The 18,249-nt window shown below is 34.5% G+C and overlaps 3 protein-coding genes across 5 annotated transcripts; all 3 read right to left on the bottom strand.

Moving 5' to 3' along the window:
- Window positions 1-217: 217 nt before the first annotated feature.
- Window positions 218-7,152, bottom strand: LOC106179684 (uncharacterized). The gene is made up of 2 exons (XM_087014082.1): window positions 5,287-7,152; window positions 218-4,845 (listed from the first exon to the last, which is right to left on the bottom strand). Exons 1-2 carry the CDS (start codon window positions 6,613-6,615, stop codon window positions 4,027-4,029), a joined length of 2,148 nt encoding a protein of 715 aa, XP_086870208.1. The 5' UTR covers window positions 6,616-7,152; the 3' UTR covers window positions 218-4,026.
- Window positions 7,153-8,658: 1,506 nt separating this feature from the next.
- Window positions 8,659-11,201, bottom strand: LOC147761893 (uncharacterized). The gene has a single exon (XM_087013474.1). It carries the CDS (start codon window positions 10,486-10,488, stop codon window positions 9,094-9,096), a length of 1,395 nt encoding a protein of 464 aa, XP_086869600.1. The 5' UTR covers window positions 10,489-11,201; the 3' UTR covers window positions 8,659-9,093.
- Window positions 11,202-11,626: 425 nt separating this feature from the next.
- On the bottom strand, window positions 11,627-17,964 carry LOC106152040 (uncharacterized). Of its 3 annotated transcripts, XM_013525520.2 has the most exons (11): window positions 17,806-17,964; window positions 17,343-17,524; window positions 16,853-17,002; window positions 15,908-16,090; window positions 15,281-15,373; window positions 14,776-14,973; window positions 14,142-14,306; window positions 13,714-13,840; window positions 13,286-13,452; window positions 12,612-12,816; window positions 11,627-12,334 (listed from the first exon to the last, which is right to left on the bottom strand). In XM_013525520.2, the coding sequence occupies exons 1-11, from the start codon at window positions 17,810-17,812 to the stop codon at window positions 12,276-12,278; spliced, it is 1,536 nt and encodes a 511-aa protein (XP_013380974.2). In that variant the 5' UTR covers window positions 17,813-17,964; the 3' UTR covers window positions 11,627-12,275. The 3 variants fall into 3 exon arrangements, with proteins under 3 accessions (XP_013380974.2, XP_013380967.2, XP_013380982.2); XM_013525513.2 differs by lacking the exon at window positions 17,806-17,964 and having other exon boundaries at window positions 17,343-17,749; XM_013525528.2 differs by lacking the exon at window positions 17,806-17,964 and having other exon boundaries at window positions 12,720-12,816; window positions 17,343-17,748.
- Window positions 17,965-18,249: the final 285 nt, after the last annotated feature.

Here is an 18,249-nt window from a genome sequence, read left to right as displayed (position 1 = left end):
CAGTTGCAATTGTTAAGTAATTTGTGGCAATAGCAAAGAATAAAACTTAGGTGCACTTTCAGTAGCCGAATAACAAGCAGATGCTTAAGCCGCCATCTTGTTAATATTTCGAAAAAAAATTACTCCAAAAGACATTTTCCTCCTACTTTTTGAAACTTGTGTCACATGACAGTCATAAAATTTAACTAATTGTTATGTGTGCAACACACTTGCTTGAGCAGTATTGTTTTTTTTTTTGCGATTTTACATGTGGTCTAGCTTGGATACGACAATTGACAATTTTCATGAGTTCCGATCAAAAAGTGTTACGCTTGTTACGGCCAAAAGCCTTACCGCTTTTTGTACTTTTCAAATGCAAGATTATATAAAAATTTGGTGTGTTTAGATTCTTGAACATCTTGGTCGTGGCGTGGTATATATTGCATGGATACTGCTCCAATATTTCTTGAGAAAAATAACCCGATTTGTTCAGAATACCAATTTTTTACTCTAGTGTTATGGGTAAATGTACCATTTTGGCCTTTACCTTTTTCATGTCTAAATCTAAAAAGACTTATCATGACAGTTGGTCATCATTTTTCTTCTCACCATGGTGGGTGGCTTTGGAGTGGTAACTTTGTTGTTAAAGTAAAGTGCTCAGTTTTTTTGACTGGAAAATTTTGCCTCCACCCAGCATTTTCCATCATGGCGGTCTAACAGGAAGTTTGATTTCACAGTGTCTTTGGTATAGTTATTTTTTAACTTATTTAGTCTTCTTTTTACATATATATGTTTTAATTCATATTAAACCTTTGAAAAAAGAACACATAAATCCTGGTGCTTCTTAATTTAAAGTCTTAAGGTTTTAAGTTCACCTAGGCTCCACCAATTACTTTACCTGTTATCTCACTACACATCTCTCTTTGAGTCGAGGTGTGTAAGACACACCTTATTGTGTAAGACACCTCTATAATTAAGGGGTACTTGCTTCTCTACTTAAATTATACTTCACTACTTTGGCATGTTAGGTGGCAAGCTTGGATGTTTCAGTTCATTTTAAGAAAGAAGCTTTGCCTTGGTGGTTACAAAAGAATAGAACTCTATTAAGGTTTATTCATTACTTGAAATTAAATATTTCATCTTGTAGTGTTGAAACAGAAATTCTCTCAAAATTGATAATGGATTTGACATGCATATCTTAACACTACTCAAGTTTTTTTTCTATTATAGATATGGGAGAAGGCTGCATTGAATATATGAATTATGGTCAGGCTGGAAAAAATTAAAATATGTCAATGAAAAAAGGAGGTCAGTGTGTCTGGGGTAAGTTACTTTTGTCATAATGCCTAAGATGAACATTATTTCAGTCAAGTCATAACAAGACACATTAAACTTCACTGCATAATTCCATAATGTCTACATGGATACTAGTAGTTCATAATGCTATTATTATGTTTTTTTTTCTAACCTACAGGTTTCTCTCTTTTCTGAGTGGCATGGCATTAGCAAGGCAGAAGAAAAGGCCCTGAAGAAATTCTCACTTGAGTTGTCCTTTTTGGAGAAGAAACTGGATAAGACTGGCCAACAGAGATTGCATTAAATTAATAGTGCTCCTTTATGACATTTTAAAATATTGTCAGTCACCTAACTGACTCTATACATTGCAAAAGTGGACATAAATTTTATGTTACTGTTGCGTGGAAAAAAATTCAAAACCTATATATAAATTGTTGAGTGCCATGGTATAACAGTCTACCTGATTGCCAGTGAAATTTCTGTTTCAGTGAAATTTCTTTAAAGCAGTCACTTACTGCTTACTTACCAGTTAATTTTTTCAGCTGTTACATTTTATAAATGTTCTTACTAAGTGTTGTCTTGATCTATAATAACCTTTTGAAAATCCCATGTTTTTCATCCTATTTGTAAGAATTAACCACTTTATCTTCTAGGATTTTTTTTTCATTCGGCCCATTAGATTCTCAGACCTTGCTGGCCTGTAAGTGGAATAGTATCTGGCTCAGACTGGTATCAGCAAGTCAGATAAAAAAGAATATAATTATTTCTATTTGCACGGTTGAAAAAAATGCCATCATAGACTGCATAAAACTGGAAAACTGTAGCAACTTAATCATTCTTATGACTTCATTTATTACTGCTTATGTGTAAAATTTTTGTTTTTGTTCTTCTATTGATATAATAAAATGGTTTTACTCACAGATGCTACTTTCATGAGTATAGAGTATAGAGTGCTTGAGTATAGAGTTGACTTAAAAGATATTTTAAGTTAATATAGTAAATAATAGTTTGAAATTCAATATTCTCATCTTTATTTGTTTCACTTTAAAGAACTCGGTGAATACTAAAATTTCTGATATATTTTGTACATAAATATATTTATGAATGAATAAAAATTATTCTTAATGTAAAGCACTGTGCACTTGTTTACCGACAAATATGAACAGTGTTAGTACGTGTCAAATAATCCTGAAAAAAAGGGAAATTTCCAAGATAAAGAAATTTATAACGAGTATTCAGTAAACTGACTTGTCGTGGCATTGCCTCAACCTTGGATTAAAATTTTAATTAAATGCATTATAATATTAAAATTATACCGAGTGAGAGAAAAAATACTTTAAGAAATTTAAAACCAGACACAAAGCGTAGGCACTGTCACAATGTATATGTTTATGGGACCCAAGGGCAGGAGGGTCCAAACGTTAATGTATTAATATTATGTCCTTTGGCAGTGAGGACAGACGTTCACTTGAACGTCATTTTCACAAACCACAGTTGGGACGTTTTCTTTTGACTTCTCCTTGGTGATTTTTCACCGGGTTGTGCCATAAAAAAGCCATCTATCACCGATTAAAAAAAGCTCATGGCGACCATCCTCAGTCACCACCTTATAATCGCTTTCTATGATATCGTTCCCTTCCAGCACATCGTCCAAATAATTACCTGTGAAAAAAATCGTCAGCATACAACGGCGCTTTGACATTACTGATCTCGAATTCTAACGCGAAATAACGCATATGAAATTTATCTCCAAGCGGAGGAGAGCGACGCAGACGAAACCTTGAGACCGGAGGCCCCCCGTTGCTAGCTCCGCCCACCGTAACAGACATCGGACAATAGAAAGGCTTGCGTGTAATCTCCTTCTGTTATAACTCCTTGCTTCAACTGTGTGTCTGTGGAAAGGGTAAGGGACTCGTGTTCGATGCTATTCGTCTTATGATATCCAAGACAAGCCACATAAGCATTTAGGACGAATGTCATCTGTACAAAGTAAAGGGAAGCGGACTACGGTTTCTAGCATTCCTAGCTTGCTTTTCTATTACAGGTAGATGCAATGAAAATTTAGATTCCTTAACTTTAATTGCCATCATTGCAAGTCAATGAATTGAATAACTGAAAAAAAAAATGTGTGTGTGTGTCTGCTAATTAATTAATTGTTGGTGGCATATAAAGGATGCTTAATTTTCATTTAAAACACTTTGAAGCAGTAAAGTACAGATTATTAATAAAATCATATTTTATTTCAAAGTATGTTTTGTTTTATTACATAACCATAGATGGTCTGCCATATAACGTGATATATATATATATATATATATATATATATATATATATATATATGAAATTGCACAGTCAAAGGCTGCAGGGGGAGCGTTCAGATTTCTTAAAAAGGCACTCTTTGGAAGTTTTCTCCCTTTTTCTGTTCTCCATGCAGGCCAACAGAAGAATCTTACTTCTTAAGTCAATAAAGTATCTGACATATATAGACAGTCTCTGTATATGACCCATCCACATGCAATTAAACATGGTCAAGTTCCAGAAATATTCCATGAATGCATGAACTGGCAGACCCGTTTTCAGTCATATATATATATAATAACTAATGCAGTCTCCATGAATGCATGCACCAGTTTTCAGTTAGAATAACTGTCTCAAAAACATCTTTAAACATAACTCCCAATCAAATAATTAAAATAAAGAACTTTCTTCTTGTGCTCAATGTCTATTTCTTAAATATTATATTATCAGATGTCAATCGTCAGTGTCTGCAAATACATTTCTAAACATTGCTACTGGATAGATCTCAGGTCTCACGTCTGGAGCATTGTCATCATTTAACTCGACTTTGACTTTGGTTTCTGTATAAGCTTCCATCTCTACTTTTGTCCCATGTGGCATATAATCATCTTTGAATTCCTTTTTTATAGACTGTAGTGAAACCATTGTCGTATACGGATTATCCTCTTCTTGAGGTTCCTTTTTTATAGGCGGAGATGAAACCCCAGTGTTAATCATTTTATGTTGTTCACATTTATTTTTGACACTAAATCTTTTTTCACAATGTAGGCATTTGAATAATTTTTTGTCAGTGTGAGTTTTTTCATCTTCTATACAACTTTGTTTTTCAGTAAAACCTTTTTCACAATACTGACATTTGAATGGTTTTTCTCTACTGTGAATTATTCCGTGTTTTATACATGTTCTTTTGGCACTAAAACTCTTATCACAATACTGGCATTTGAATGGCTTTTCTCCAGTGTGAACCATTTCATGTTGTTTACAGTGACTTTTGAAAGTAAAACTCTTTTCACAGTACTGGCATTTGAATGGCTTTTCTCCAGTGTGGGTCCTTTCATGTTGTGTACACTTATGCTTAACACTAAAACACTTTTCACAATATTGACATTTGAATAGTTTTTCTCCAATGTGGGTCCTTTCATGTTGTGTACACTTATCTTTAAAGTCATAATAACTCTTCGTTTTGGCCAAAAATACGATTTTCCTGGAAAAAACGGCAATTTTCCCGTACTTACCAATGGTCAACGACCCCATTCCTGCATTCAAAGTTAATCCAGGGTTTTTTTCCTAAACGTACGGTTTTTTGTTAAAATCTCTTAAGAGATTTTAACTGACGGAGCCCTCTCGTATCGAGCGATAGTTTCTAGTGACCTACTTAAAACCGCGGGAAAAGCAGACAACAACACTATATAACAATATTATAAGATTCATAAGATATATTCGTCTTTTTTGCTCAAAATGCATTTATATCTACAATGTGTGCAATTCCGGGCTTTTCGTTATCCGACGCACTGTAAAAAACTCGCAACTTACGTCTGAGGGTTTCCCGCCATGTTATTTTGGTCTCGAATGAACGCGAGAATCCGCGTGACACCATTACGTCATTAGCAACGGATGCACTTGTCGACCGCGAAGAAAGCATCGAAAGCCCAAGTGACAAGCACAGATTTTAGTTTTACTACAATAACAGTCGTTTTAGTGGGAAAATGCAACAGAATATATTTCCAGGCGTTGTTTACAATGTATTTCTTGCGGAATTTTGAATCTCAAAGGAAGAGTTATTATTGCTTTAACACTAAAACATTTTTCACAATACTGACATTTATATGGTTTTTCGCCAGTGTGGATCATTTCATGTCGTTTACATTTATCTCTGACAGTAAAGCTTTTTTCACAATACTGGCATTTGAATAGTTTTTCTCCGGTGTGGATCATTTCATGTCGTTTGCAAGATCTTTCATTACTATAGCTCTTTTTACAATACTGGCATTTAAATGAGTTTTCAATATTGTGGGTCACTTCATGTCGTTTACAATTCTGTTTAATAATAAAACTCTTTTCACAGTACTGGCATTTGAATGGTTTTTTTCCAATGTGGATCATTTCATGTCTTGTACATGTTCTTTTGACCCTAAAACTCTTATTACAATACTGGCATTTGAATGGCTTTTCTCCAGTGTGAACCATTTCATGTTGTTTACACTGACTTTTGCAAGTGAAACTTTTTTCACAGTACTGGCATTTGAATGGTTTTTCTCCACTGTGAATCATTTCATGTTGTTTACATGTGCTTTTGTCACCAAAACACTTTTCACAATACTGGCATTTGAATGGCTTTTCTCCAGTGTGTATCCGTTCATGTTTTTTACAAGTGTTTTCAGAAATGTAACTCTTTCCACAATACCGACATTTGAATGGCTTATCTCCATTGTGAATCATTTCATGAAATTTACATTGACTTTTGAAAGAAAAGTTTTTTTCACAATACTGGCATTTGAATGGTTTTTCTCTAGTGTGGTTTATTTCATGCTGTATATAACTCTGTTTAATACTAAAACACTTTTCACAATACTGGCATTTAAATGTTTTTTCCCCAGTGTGAGTGTTTTCATGTTGTGTACACCTTTGTTTAACGCTAAAGCATTTTTCGCAATACTGACATTTGAATGGTTTTTCTCCAGTGTGGGTCCTTTCGTGCTGCATACAATTCCGTTTTTCAATAAAACCTTTTTCACAATACTGACATTTAAATGGTCTTTCTCCAGTGTGGATCATTTCATGTTGTTTACATTTATCTCTGACAGTAAAGCTTTTTTCACAATACTGGCATTTGAATGGTTTTTCTCCAGTGTGGATCATTTCATGTCGTTTGCAAGCTCTTTCAAAACTAAAGCTCTTTTCACAATACTGGCATTTGAATGGTTTTTCTCCAGTGTGGGTCCTTTCATGTCGTACACATGCTCTTTTGACACTAAAACTCTTTTCACAATACTGGCATTTGAAAGGTTTTTCTCTAATGCCAGCCATTTCATTCCTTTTCATTGACTTTTCATTGACGTATCAAATCATCTACATCTGTGTTGTAGCTCTTCACTTAGTTAAGAATATGCACCCTGGTTTCTGCAGGTCCATGTATATGTAGTGCTACTCATGGATGACTTTACTTCCACCAATAAAGCTTTTCTGTTGTTCTACTGTTCAGCAAAGTGAAAAAAAAAATCTTTGAAGTCGAAGTACATGCACCTGCTTTTGCGAACAACGAAGAAATGAGGGTAAAAAAACAAGACCTGATGTTTGATCACAGTGATGAATGACACAAAGCTCCCCTGGGGGTATAAACAACAACTGCTCGGAATGAATTGTTTTTAAGGTAACAGTTCGTGAAGATGAAGTGAACTTAATGTGAACGAAGCATTGCAATCTCATCGGATTCCCCTCGGAAACATCCTTCAGTAAATTTCAGAGATGGTATCTGATCCTTTCCGCTTACAACCGTAAAAGAATCATTTCACTGGCTTTAACTGTGTTACAAAGAGCCAATGGTGTCAGTGAAAAGGGTAAGGAACTCGTGTTCGATGCTATTAGTCAAGACAAGCCACATTAGTATTTAGGACAAATGTCATCTGTACAAAGTAAAGGGAAGCGGACTACGGTTTCTAGCATTCCTAGCTTGCTTTTCTATTACTGGTAGATGCAATGAAAACTTTAAATTCCTTAACTTTAACTGCCACCATTGCAAGTTAATGAATTGCATAACTGAAAAAAAAAAAAAATATATATATATATATATATATATATATATATATATATATATATATATATATTGGCTAATTAATTAATTACGGGTGGCACATAAAGGATGCTTCATTTTCATTTAAAACTCTTTGATGCAATAAAGTACAAAGATACATTATTAATAAAATCATATTTTATTTCAAAGTATGTTTTGTTTTATTACATAACCATAGATGGTCTGCCATATTATGCAATATATATACATATGAAATTGCACAGTCAAAGGCTGCAGAGGGCGCATTTCTAATTTTTTTATTTATATATTTCTTAAAAAGTACACTTGGAAGATAATATTTCATTTCAAAGTATGTTTTGTTTTATTACGTAACCATAGATGGTCTGCCATATTATGCAATATACTAGTATAAAAATGAAATTGCACAGTCAAAGGCTGCAGAGGGAGCATTCAGATTTCTTAAAAAAGTAATCTTTGGAAGATCAGAACAAAGTGTTCCCCCTTTTTCTGCTCTTCATGCAGGCCAACAGAAGAATTTTACTTCTTCAGTCAGTAAAGTGTCTGATATACGAGGGTTGATTGATAAGTAGTGAGCTTCGTGTGGAAGGGGTTAAGCAGGGATATCCCTTTTCAGCCCTTCTATTCCCTGACTATTTAAAGGTATACATATGTAGCCGAAGTTTGGTGTCATTTGGTTAGTTTATGTCTACGAGGCAGCGGAAAGCTCAGGAAAGGTGTACTGTTCCTCCAGGACAATGCCCCAGCTCACAAGTCTGTCATTGCCATGGCTACAATCAAAGAGTGTGGCTTTGAACTGATAGAACATCCACCTTATTCACCTGATCTTGCTCCCTCTGACTACTATCTATTTCCCAAATTGAAAAAGGCCATTTCAGGTACTCACTTTGTGTCAGATGATGACATCATACGTGAAGTGGAGGGGTTTCTGAACGGCCAAGAGAAGAGCTTCTATAAAAGTGGCATAGATGCTCTCAAAACTCGCTGGCAAAAGTGTATAGATACTCAAGGAGACTATGTTGAAAAATAAAGAAAAATACTTGTAAAATGTGTACCCCTTCTATATGAGGCTCACTACTTATCAATCAACCCTGGTATGTAGACAGTCTCTGTAAATGACCCATCCACATGCAATTAAGGTAGTCAAGTTCCAGAAATATTCCATGAATGCATGTACTGGCAGACGTGTTTTCAGTCATAAATATAATTACTAATGCAGTCTCCATGAATGCATGCACCAGTTTTCAGTTAAAATAACTGTCTCAAAAACATCTTTAAACACAACTCCCAATTAAATAATTAAAATTAAAAAAAACTTTCTTCATGTGCTCAATGTCTATTTTTTTTATTATATTATCATTCATCAATAATCATTGTCTGCAAACACATTTCTAAACATTGCTACTGGATAGATCTCAGGTCTCACGTCTGGAGCATTGTCATCATTTAACTTAATTTTGACTTCAGATTCTGTATAAGCTTCCATCTCTACTTTTGGCCCATGTGGCATATAATCATCTTGGAATTCCTTTTTTATAGACTGTAGTGAAACCACTGTCCTATTATCCGCTTCTTCAAATTCCTTTTTATAGTCTGAGAAGGCATGAATCATATCATGTTGTTCACATTTATTTTTGACGCTAAAACTTTTTTCACAATGCAGGCATTTGAATAATTTTTGGTCAGTGTGAGTTTTTTCATGTTCTACACAACACTGTTTTTCAATAAAACACTTTTCACAATACTGGCATTTAAATTTTTTTTCCCCCATTGTGAGTGTTTTCATGTTGGGTACACGTTTGTTTAACTCTAAAGCACTTTTGGCAATACTGACATTTGAATGGTTTTTCTCCAGTGTGGTTCCTTTCATGTTGTACACATGCACTTTTGACACTAAAACTCTTATCACAATACTGACATTTGAATGGTTTTTCTCCAGTGTGGGTCCTTTCATGTCGAACACATGCACTTTTGACACTAAAACTCTTATCACAATACTGACATTTGAATGGTTTTTCTCCAGTGTGGGTCCTTTCATGTTGTGTACAATCCCGTTTTTCAATAAAACCTTTTTCACAATACTGACATTTATACAGACTTTCTCCAGTGTGGATCATTTCATGTCGTGTGCACTTTTGTTTAACACTAAAACTCTTATCACAATACTGACATTTGAATGGCTTTTCTCCAGTGTGAACCATTTCATGTTGTTTACACTGACTTTTGAAAGTAAAACTCTTTTCACAGTACTGGCATTTGAATGGTTTTTCTCCAGTGTGGGTCATTTCATGTTGTGCACAGTTTTTTTTAGACATAAAACACTTTTTACAATACTGGCATTTGAATGGTTTTTCTCCAGTGTGGGTCATTTCATGTTGTGTACAGTTTTTTTTAGACATAAACGACTTTTTACAATACTGACATTTGAATGTTTTTTCTCCAGTGTGGGTCCTTTCGTGCTGCATACAATTCCATTTTTCAATAAAACCTTTTTCACAATACTGACATTTATATATTTTTTCTCCAGTGTGGATCATTTCATGTTGTTTGCAAGATCTTTTAAAACTAAAACTCTTATTACAATACTGACATTTGAATGGTTTTTCTCGAGTGTGGGTCGCCTCATGTCGTACACATGCTCTTTTGACACTTAAACACTTTTCACAATGCTGGCATTTAAATGGTTTTTCTCCAGTGTGAATCATTTCATGTCGTACACATGTGCTTTTGACACTAAAACTCTTGTCACAATACTGGCATTTGAATGGTCTTTCTCCAGTGTGGGTCCTTTCGTGCTGCATACAATTCCCTTTTTCAATAAAATCTTTTTCACAATACTGACATTTATAACGTTTTTCTCCAGTGTGGATCATTTCATGTTGTGCGCAGTTTTGTTTATACGTAAAACACTTTTCACAATACTGACATTTGAATGGTTTTTCTCCAGTGTGGGTCCTTTCATGTCGTACACATGTCCTTTTGACACGAAAACTCTTTTCACAATATTGACATTTAAATGGTTTTTCTCCAGTGTGGGTCCTTTCATGTCGTACACATGTGCTTTTGACACGAAAACTCTTTTCACAATACTGGCATTTGAATGGTTTTTCTCCAATGCCAGCCATTTCATTCCTTTTCATTGACATATCAAATCACCTGCACTTGTGTTGTTGCTCTCCACTTCTGTTAAGAATATGCACCCTGGTTTCTGCAGGTCCATGTATATGTAGTGTTACTCATGGATGACTTGTCACAGATCTGGAAGGTGGCTGTCTCCTTTCTTCATGGCAAAAACAATAAGTGCTGCTGCTGCTTCTGAACGTCTTGTTACGAAAAAGACATTTGTTCTCTGCATGTGGTATGCATTCATGAAAAGCCAGTATTGCAGAGATCACTCCTTAAATTTTTTAACCTTTGACTTCAATTATTCACATTTTAATTCCTGGTTTTCCTGTTATAATACCACCATTACTTCCACAGCTTTTCTGTTGTTCTACTGTTCAGCAAAGTGAAAAAAAAATATGTGAAGTCGAAGTACATGTACCTTCTTTCGCGAACAACAAAGAAATGATGGTTAAAACAAGATCTGATATTTGATCACAGTGATGAATGACACTAAGCTCCCCTGGGGCCAGGCTGGGGGTATAAAAACAACTGCTCGGAATGAATTGTTTTTCAGGTAACTGTTCTTGAAGATGAAGTGAACTTTATGTGAACGAAGCGGAAGCATCCTTCAGTCAATTCCCCAGATGGTATCCGATCCTTTCCGCTTACCACCGTAAAATAATCATTTCACTGGCTTCAACTGTGTTTCAAAGAGCCACGGTGTTTGTGGAAAGGGTAAGGAACTCGTGTTCGATGCTATTCGTCTATTGATGCCCAAGACAAGCCACATTAGTATACCGGATTTTTTTTCAATTATTCAATTCATTAACTTGCAATGGTGGCAGTTAAAGAATATATATATATATATATATATATATATATATATATGTGTATATATATGTATAAATATATGCTAATTAATTAATTGCTGGTGTATATATGTGTGTGTATATATGTATAAATATATGCTAATTAATTAATTGCTGGTGGCACATAAAGGATGCTTAATTTTTATTAAAAACACTTTGATGCAGTAAAGTACAAAGATACATTATTAATAAAATCATATTTTATTTCAAAGTATGTTTTGTTTTATTACATAACCATAGATGGTCTGCCATATATATATATATATATATATATATATATATATATATATATATATATATATATATATATATATATGAAATTGCAGAGTCAAAGGCTGCAGGGGGAGCTTTCATATTTCTTAAAAAGGTGCACATGCTCTTTGAAATATCAGAACAAACTTAATTTTCCCCCTTTTCTGTTCTCCATGCTGGCTAAGAGAAGTATCTTACTTCTCCTTCAGTCAATAAAGTGTCTGACATATATAGACAGTCTCTGTAAATGACCCATCCACATGCAATTAAACATAGTCAAGTTCCAGAAATATTTCATGAATGCATGAACTGGCAGACCTGTTTTCAGTCATAAATATAATAACTAATTATGCAGTCTCCATGAATGCATGCACCAGTTTTCAGTTCGAATAACTGTCTCAAAAACATCTTTAAACATAACACCCAATTAAATAATTAAAATTAAAAAAACTTTCTTCATGTGCTCAGTGTTGATCTACATGCACCAGTTTTTAAGCAAAACATCATTTTTAAATCTCAGCATCTGCTGTGTCCCCTGCCTTTGATACTGCTATGTTTATAAAGCAGCTACAGTGCTACAGTGTATGGTTTCATTTTGACCAGAAAGTAGAACCATCAACAAAGTGAAACCACTTGTGGCTGCTGGTGTCATCTCTCTATGTATTTCTAGTATCTGAACATTTAAAAAGTTTTCAAGAAAACACAGTTCATTTCCTGAACCATTTTCTGAATGATTTCCTTAGTGACCATCTTTTGGGTTTTGACTCTGAAAAAAAAAAGAGATTGAAGATAGTTAGTAAAATTTGAGAACAATTTGCTATGTAATTAATAAAATCAATGGAACTATTAATGAAAAGGATGAAATAATCTACTGAAGAGACTAAAACAGTCAAATTGCTACACTTTTAACCAAAATATAACTTCTGTTACCATGGGAATAAATAAACATAATAAAAATAGTGATGGTAATTAGGTTATTAAATGCATGAATATCCACTTCCAAAAATTCAAAGACAAAAAAAAAAAAAAAAATCCTTTTTTACCTGTAGATATGACACTACCATCCTCCTCCTCACGTTTGAGTGACATCACCATCATAGGATTGTGGTGAGAGGAAGAGCTAGAGGAGGACGAGGAGGATGATTTCTCACCTGTTAAAGGTGACCATGTGTCACGCTGGGCATCATAGGTGTACTGAGGAGAGCCGTGGTCCAAAGTCACGTCCCACCAGTCACACTTTTTATATCGCTGTAAGCAAGGGAACAAGCTTTGAAATTATTAATTAAAAAATTGTAAATATAAATAGCCACGTTTAAAAACTTGCAATCTATTTGGTTGGTTGATTTGGTAAATTCTAAAACAAGAGTGATGATTTAATATAATTTTGAAAAAGAAGAATCTGATAACATCAAGTTTTTAAAGAGATTTTTTTTGGCCAAAATGAACAGTTGCTATCTCTTTAAATTGTCTCTCTCTCTTCTTATCTTTTCTCTTTCTCACACACTGTCCTTTCTCTATTTTTGTGGTTGCTCTTTGTTAGCTTTCTCTCTCTCTCTCTCTCTCTCACACACACAGACACACATATGACATATAAATTATTATTATTACACACACACACACACACACACACACACACGACATATAAATTATTATTATGACACACACACACACACACACACACACACACACACATACACAATACCATAACTCTCTTTACCTGTGGAGTTTCCCTGTGTTCCTCCACATCTGTCTCTGTGTCTTCCTTCACCTTGACCTCCTCTAGTTGTGAGAACATAGCCTTGGCTTCCTCTGTCATCCTTCCTGTCATCTCCATCTCCTCACTGAATGCCTGGAGCTGTTCTGAGCCCGCCTGAGTGTAACAGACTGAAATCAAATCAATATTTTCAATATCAATCAATAATCAATCAATATCAGGGTCTGAATTTTTCTCCATGATGGAGGAACCCCTCCCTGTTCTGTTTCCAAAAGTAATATTAAGATTATTTTTATAATTTATTTTGTAGAGTAATTCTGTACCTGCAGTTTCAAAATGATAGGTCGAAGAATTTTTTTTTTTTTTTTTTGGGGGGGGGGGGGATTTAATCTCTTTACAAATGACTGTTTATTTTACCAGAGGGATTTTACCTGCTAAGAACATGTCAGTGATGAGCCCAAACTGCTGAAACGTGATATAAGCTCCTCCTGATCTCTCTGCTAGCTCCTGATAAAAATCCTTAACGTCCGTGTTATTCATGGCCTGTACTCCATACACCTATATTGGGGAGGAAACATAACTTAAGACCATTTTATCACTGTTTTATGTTTTGATGAATCTACATGATTTAGAAAACAAATAAAAATTAACAAAGATAAATAAATAAATATATAAAGTAAAATATTTTTTTATCAATAACCAAAGAAAACATTATTCACCAATGCTTATTTTGTTAATATTCATCCTATAACTTGATACAAAAATACTTAAACTAAAGCCATATGGCCTTGAGGTTATACAAGACATTCAAATGACCTTGACCATACTGTATTTTAAATGACATTGACTCTATGCTGACCTTGACCCCCATTCCAGAGAGGACATCCAGTTCATCATGCCAGTTAATGTTCTGGTCTGTGTACGATGGTGGGTGTGGCTCACAGTCCCCGATCACGACGAGAGCCTTGGCGGAATCTTCTGCCCAGTCCAACTGCTGGGCTTTTCTCAGGACCCACTCGTAACACTACAAGAAAAGAAAAAAAAGGGTAACATTTACTCCACTGCCTCGATCATCTCTTATATCACATATTATTTATACAAAATAAATTCTCTGGTGGTTAGATCGGATGAAGTTAAATATTTAAATGCAAAACTTCATTTGACAATAAGATGAAAAGAGTCACCAATCATAATGATGTCTTGTTAAAATGTAAATGATATTCTCTTTTGTCTGTGTTAGTGAAGAAATATACAAGAAAAAAGTTCTGACTTTAATTAAGAATACAGTTTGGAGTGGTAAGAAAGTTCTCTCATTGAAAGAAGTTTCGTTGACTTTGGCTCCCTTCCTAAATATAAATAACCCTCTAAAATGAGTTTTATTTCTCTTGAAACATTTCTCCCTTTTCACTAAAAGCCAAAATAAATAAATGGAAAGACAAAGATAATAAATAAATAAATAAATAAATAAATAAATAAATAAACAAGGCAGTTACCTCTGGTGTGTCACCTCCAGACGTGACAGGCACCATCTCGACAAAGTCCACCAGCGTGTCCACACTAGAGGTCAGGTCAGCTGATCGCAGGACATATTTGTTGTAGTCACAGTAGTCTCCGTGGGCTATGATACCAATACGGATGTTTGGGATGTCTCGGAGCAGTCTTGTCACTGTGTCTTTCAGTTTCGTTCTAACCTACCATCAAAAGACATCAAATGATTAGATGTTGCATTTCAGTCTGTGATAAATTGTTTGTGAGAAAATGAATTTAGTGTTTAAAATAACCTGTATTGTAAGCTGAGTTAAGAGTTTTGTTAATTTTTTAAAAATTATTACCAATGCATTTCATTAAATTTTGAATTATAACCAATGAGTTTTGTCAAACTTTAAAAGATTTTAAAGTTTTCAAAATTTACCATCAAACCAGAACCAATGAAAACCAAACCTCTTACATCAGAAAAGATGAAAATGAATTCAGAACACTTCTAAGACATATGTTTACCTGCGTAAGCACTGAATACATGCTGCCGGTGGTGTCGAAAGAAAAGACGACTTCTACTGCCCTCCCTGCCGCATCAAACGTGGACAGCACTGCCTGGATAAATAGAATTAAAATACTGTGATGCACATTAACACCAAAAATATTTTGTAATAATATTTTCAAAAAAATTTTTTTTCATTTGCAATTGTGACATGACTTTTAATTCAGGAAATCCTGAGGAAGAAGTATTGTTCATAATAAGAATAAGAAGAAAACCTTTAAATTTTTCAAAGCACAATTACAGCATTCACAAAACACAGGCCTACCCAACTACCAGACTCGGCACCGAATGATCCAGAATTCACCGGTAAATTGGACCACACTACCCGTTTTCAAGGTGTGTATCAGATCGCATTACATAGTATCAGACGCGACACCGCTCTTGCCTAGTATGCGATGTGATAGTGACGATTCTCAGCGGGGTTGAAAAGCATTGCATCACCACTCAAAATTTGTTCAGGGTATGATACTGTGTAATGCGATCTGATACACACCTTGAAAACGGGTAGTGTGGTCTGATCTACCGGTGAATTCTGGATCATTCGGTGCCGAGTCTGGTAGTTGGGTAGGCCTGTAACAGTACTATACCTCTCTATCTTCTTCGCTAATTTCTTCATCTATCTGCGTCGCACTAGCAGTATCATCTACAGTTGTTGTTGTTTCTACAACCTCCGCGGGTGCTGTTTTTACCTCCAGAGTCAGAAGAGCCTCATCGTGTATCCCAGCCTCGATGGCTGTTTCTTTGTTATCTTTCAGCAGCGCACCTGACAACTGAAATCATGATGTATTAAAACCATTAAAATTCCTTCAACACAAACATTGGGGATCACACTTACCTTGAGAGGGTATATATAGTAAATTAAACAGTCTCTGTGTCAATCATGAGTGACAGTTTCTATCCTGCTCAAAACTTCTAACTTAGTTTTTAAGCTCTGAGTTTTTAATGGTATAGTTAATGATTTTATATATTCCTTCTTAATACAAAGCCTTAAACCTTTTTTTAATCATACAGTTTTTTTTTTTAACACAACAGTGCTTTTACAGCTAGAGCACTTACTCCTTATGTAATATATTTTGTATGATTATTGGCTAAGGAAACCTTTATCTTATCTTAGGTCACTGTAATTCCACATTTAGGTTGGATATTAATTAATGACTACTAAAGAAGATAAACTTTCAAATATGTCATGAAATGCATTGATAATTGATAAGATAAACCAGAATATCAGCCACATATATCCAAAGTTTAACACTATTGCAGCAATTGTTTCATATAAACAATGAGCTATATCTTTCTTTTGAGGAATTATTTTTCTCTTTATCTTGAATGAAATTTAATTTCCAATATCTTATTCTATATGATTGAAAATCCAAAGTTTCAAAAGTAAGTAAATAATAATAATAATAATAATAATATTTATTCTTGACATTCTACATTCCAATCAATGCATATAACAACTTCCAGTGTGTACAATTAATACATAAAGATTATAATAAAATACAAAACTTGTAAATCTACATGAATTCACCTACCTTCAGTATCTGTTTTGCTGGCTCAGAGTCAGTTTTCACTTCCAGTTGATTTTTAATCTCCTGCACAGTGGAAGTGTTGTCTATGGTGAGAGGTAAAGTTTCTCCACCTGTCTTCTTCACATATATATTAATCTTCTTCAAAGGAATTACCTGGAATTAACCAAATGTATGAGAATATCAGTAACTTTAAGCTAAACCTACATTTCTTTTATTTCTACACTTTATATCTTATAATTATAAGTACAGACATGAGGGAGACTCAACGAGGCAGAATGTCAAAAACTATGACATACAATGTAATCTTCTGTACTTTTATGAACTTGATGAATACATAAAACCTACATATGCCTGCAAATTAAAATCTTAAAATCTGATGTAAAAATTATATTCATATGTCCTTCCCTGAGTTTTAATCCTTGTTTAAGTCAATACTAATGTAATTTCAATTAAATATCACATGCATTTACCGATATTACGGGTAACCACTTACCTCAGCTTTCAATATAGTCTCCTTGCAGACACCCAGGTATCCGAGCGTGTGTTGTTTTTTCAAGATTTTCCCTGTGTATTTCAATTGAACCTGCCCCACGCCGACCCCCGCTTCTTTGGCGACATGCTCGTAGATCTTTACCACTTGTGCCGACGGTAGAAGATTCACTGTTGTAGTTTTTCCTGATGGTAGTTTGATATAAACATCAATAACAGGCGTGGCCATTTTTGCGATAAAATATTCGACTTTGTCGCTTTTATAGTAAATACTGGTGTGGACAGAGATTGAGAAATGGAAATTAAGCGACCAACATACAATGTTTTCACCAAAATCGTAGTTTTTCTGCACAAGTCCAAACTACTGTCTGTCGTCTAATTAATACATCGTTTCTCTTCCAGCACCTTTATATAAAAATCAACAAGCATACAGCGTCAAAATTAGAAGTTTTTCTTTATATACTCACCGATCATTGACTTCCATGTTGTCACTGTTGATATTCTATTTTTAACAGCGAATCAGAAAGCAATCTCCAGTTACTATTTTTAGATTTCACAGTAGTTCGGATTTTATTCGATAGGTGGCTACGGCTTAAAATGCACTGACTCCCCTATCGGCAATGTTAACAAGAGGTCTTAGTGCCATTGAAAATATATCACATATTATTACTACTGAGTGCATTATGTTTATTTTGCTTAATTGGATGCTTAGGCACACTGAACTTATCAAAAATTATTTTCATTTACTTACCTACCAACCTTATGTTACTGTAAAGGTTACTAACTTTCACACCCAAAAATGCATGGCAATGCCACGTGATTTTTCACATTAACAGCTCATAGCAAGAAAATTCTATTTTGCGATACTATACCTTTCCGTTATCAGGGCTTTTCATATGTTTATAATTCAG

Source organism: Lingula anatina, chromosome 5 (assembly GCF_051362555.1).
Source record: "Lingula anatina isolate TDL-2025a chromosome 5, LinAna3.0, whole genome shotgun sequence".
NCBI classification, from domain to species: domain Eukaryota; kingdom Metazoa; phylum Brachiopoda; class Lingulata; order Lingulida; family Lingulidae; genus Lingula; species Lingula anatina.
Note: the sequence above shows the minus strand (reverse complement) of the source record. Positions and strands in the feature narration are given on the sequence as shown.